The sequence below is a fragment of the Penaeus vannamei genome, chromosome 28 (assembly GCF_042767895.1).
Source record: "Penaeus vannamei isolate JL-2024 chromosome 28, ASM4276789v1, whole genome shotgun sequence".
NCBI classification, from domain to species: Eukaryota; Metazoa; Arthropoda; class Malacostraca; order Decapoda; family Penaeidae; genus Penaeus; species Penaeus vannamei.
The window spans coordinates 11,511,816-11,514,315 of NC_091576.1; the positions used below are offsets into that span (position 1 = coordinate 11,511,816).

The 2,500-nt window shown below is 50.2% G+C and overlaps 1 protein-coding gene across 2 annotated transcripts in view; it reads left to right on the plus strand.

Annotated features, from left to right (window-relative positions):
• Positions 1 to 2,500, plus strand: part of Syt4 (Synaptotagmin 4) — a gene marked incomplete at its 5' end in the record, with an annotated part of 17,092 nt that overhangs the window by 14,190 nt on the left and 402 nt on the right. For both annotated transcript variants that reach the window (XM_070141784.1, XM_070141785.1), the window contains 1 exon segment: positions 1,479 to 1,672. In XM_070141784.1, coding sequence (XP_069997885.1) covers positions 1,479 to 1,672 — 194 coding nt within the window.

Below are 2,500 nucleotides of genomic sequence, written 5' to 3' on the forward strand. Positions count from 1 at the left end.
ATTATTGTCATTATTGTTATTGTTATTGTTATTATTATTATTATTATTAATGTTATCATTATTATTATTATTAATGTTATCATTATTATTATTATTAATGTTATCATTATTATTATTATTATTGTTATTATAATTATCGTCATTATTTATATTAATATTATTTTTATATATGTTATCATTATACTATTATTGTAATTATAGATGTTATTGTTTTTGATTAATGTTAATATTATTATTGTTTTCATTTTATTAATATTGATATTATCTTTACCATTATTATTATCATCATCACTAGCGTTATTATAATCATCATTTTCATCCTTGTCATTATCAATAGAATTCCTACTATTACTGGTATAAATGGTAGTACTGCTCTCTCTCTCTCTCTCTCTCTCTCTCTGTCTCTCTCTCTCTCTCTCTCTCTCTCTCTCTCTCTCTCTCTCTCTCCCTCTCTCTCTCTCTCTCTCTCTCTCTCTCTCCCTCCCCCTCCCTCCCTCCCTCCCTCCTTCATTCCCCTCCTCCCCTCCCTCCCGCTCCCTCTCCCTTTCTCTTTCCCTCTCCCTGTCCCTCTCCCTCTCTCCCTCTCCTTCTCCTTCTCCTTCTCTCTCTCTCTCTCTCTCTCTCTCTCTCTCTCTCTCTCTCTCTCTCTCTCTCTCTCTCTCTCTCTCTCTCTCTCTCTCTCTCTCTCCAGTCTCTCTCTCTCTCTCTCCCTCCCTCCTCCCTCCCTCCCTCCCTCCCTCCCTCCCTCCTTTCCTCCCTCCTCCCTCCCTCCTCCCCTTTCCTCCCTCTCCCCTCCCTCCCTCCTTTCCTCCCTCTCCCTCCCTCCCTCCTTTCCTCCCTCTCCTCCTCCCTCCCTCCTTTCCTCCCTCTCCCTCCCTCCCTCTATCTCCTTCTCCTTCTCTCTCCCTCTATCTCTCCTTCTCCTTTTTCCTGCCTCTCCTCCTCCTTTTCCCTGCCTCTCTCTCCTTCTCCTTCTCCCTCCTCTGTCTCTTTCTCCCTCCCTCTATCTCCTTCTCCTTCTCCATCCCTCTATCTCCTTCCTCTGCTTTCCCTGCCTCTCTCTCCTTCTCCTTCTCCTGCCTCTCTCTCCTGTTTCGCTCCCCCCTCTCTTCTTCTCCTTCTCCCTCGCTCCTCTCTACATTTCTCCTTCCCCCTCCCTCTCTCTCTCCCACCTTCCTCTCTCTCCTTCCTCCCTCCTCTCTCCCAATTTCTCCTCTTCCTCTCCCTCTCTCCTTCTTCCTGCCCCTCTCTCCTTCTCCCTTCCTCTCTCTCCTTCTTCTCCCTTCCTATCCTTCTCCTTCTCCCCCTCTCCCTCCCAATTTCTCCCTCTCCTTCTTCCTGGCCCTCTCTCCTTCTCCCTTCCTCTCTCTCCTTCTTCTCCCTCCCTCTCTCTCTTTCCTTCTCGCTCTTTCTTTCTCTCTCCGTCTCTCCGTACCTCTCTTCCCCCTGACTCCCGCCTGACGGCCTCTCGCCCGCAGACCCCTACGTGAAGATCTACCTGCTGTACAACGGGCAGCGCGTCGCCAAGAAGAAGACGCACGTGAAGAAGCGGACGTTGAACCCGGTCTTCAACGAGTCGTTCGTGTTCGACCTGCCGGCGGGCGTGGTCGGCCTCGAGAGTATCAGCCTCGAGTTCCTGCTCCTCGACTGGGATCGCGTCACGAAGAACGAGGTGGGTCCCTGGGTAAGGGGACGACGGGGGTAGGGTTGAAGAGAGAGAGAGAGAGAGGGGTGGGTGGGAAGGAGAGAGAGGGAAGGAGGGGAGAGAGAGAGAGATGGAGGGATGGGGGGAGATAGAGAGAGAGAGGGAGGAAGGGAGAGGGGTGAGAGAGAGAGGGAGAGAGAGATAGAGAGGGAGGGAGAGGGAGAGATAGAGAGGAAGGAAGAGGGAGAGATAGAGAGGGAGTGAGAGGGAGAGATAGAGACTGAGGGAAAGGGAGAGATAGAGAGGGAGGGAGAGGGAGAGATAGAGAGGGAGGGAGAGGGAGAGACAAAGAGAGAGAGAGGAAGGAGAGATAGAGGGAAGGGGGAAGGGAGAGATAGAGAGAGGAAGGGAAAGGGGAAGGGATAGAGAGAGGGAGGGAAGGAGAGATAGAGAGAGGGAGGGAAGGAGGAGAGAGAGAAGGAGGAAGGAGAAAAGGAGTGAAAGGGAGGGAGGGAAGAGAGAGAGGAAGAAGGAAGAGGGAGGAAGAAGAGAGAGAGAGAGGGAAGGGGAAGAAGAAGAGAAAGGAGGAGGAAGAAAGAAAAGAAGGAGGAATTTGAGAAAGAGAAAGGGAGGAAGAGAGAAGAGAGAGAAGGGGAGGGGAGGACACAAAGGGGAAGAAGGAAGAAAGAGAGAAAGAGGGAGGGAGAGAGAGAAGGAGAAAAAGGAGGAAAGAGAAAGAAAATGAGAGAGAGAGGAAGGGATGGAGGGAGAAAGAGAGAGGGAGGGAGATTGGGAAGGAGGGAGGAAGAGAGTGAGACAGAGAAAGACAGACAGACAGCGAGATAAAGCCCGTGT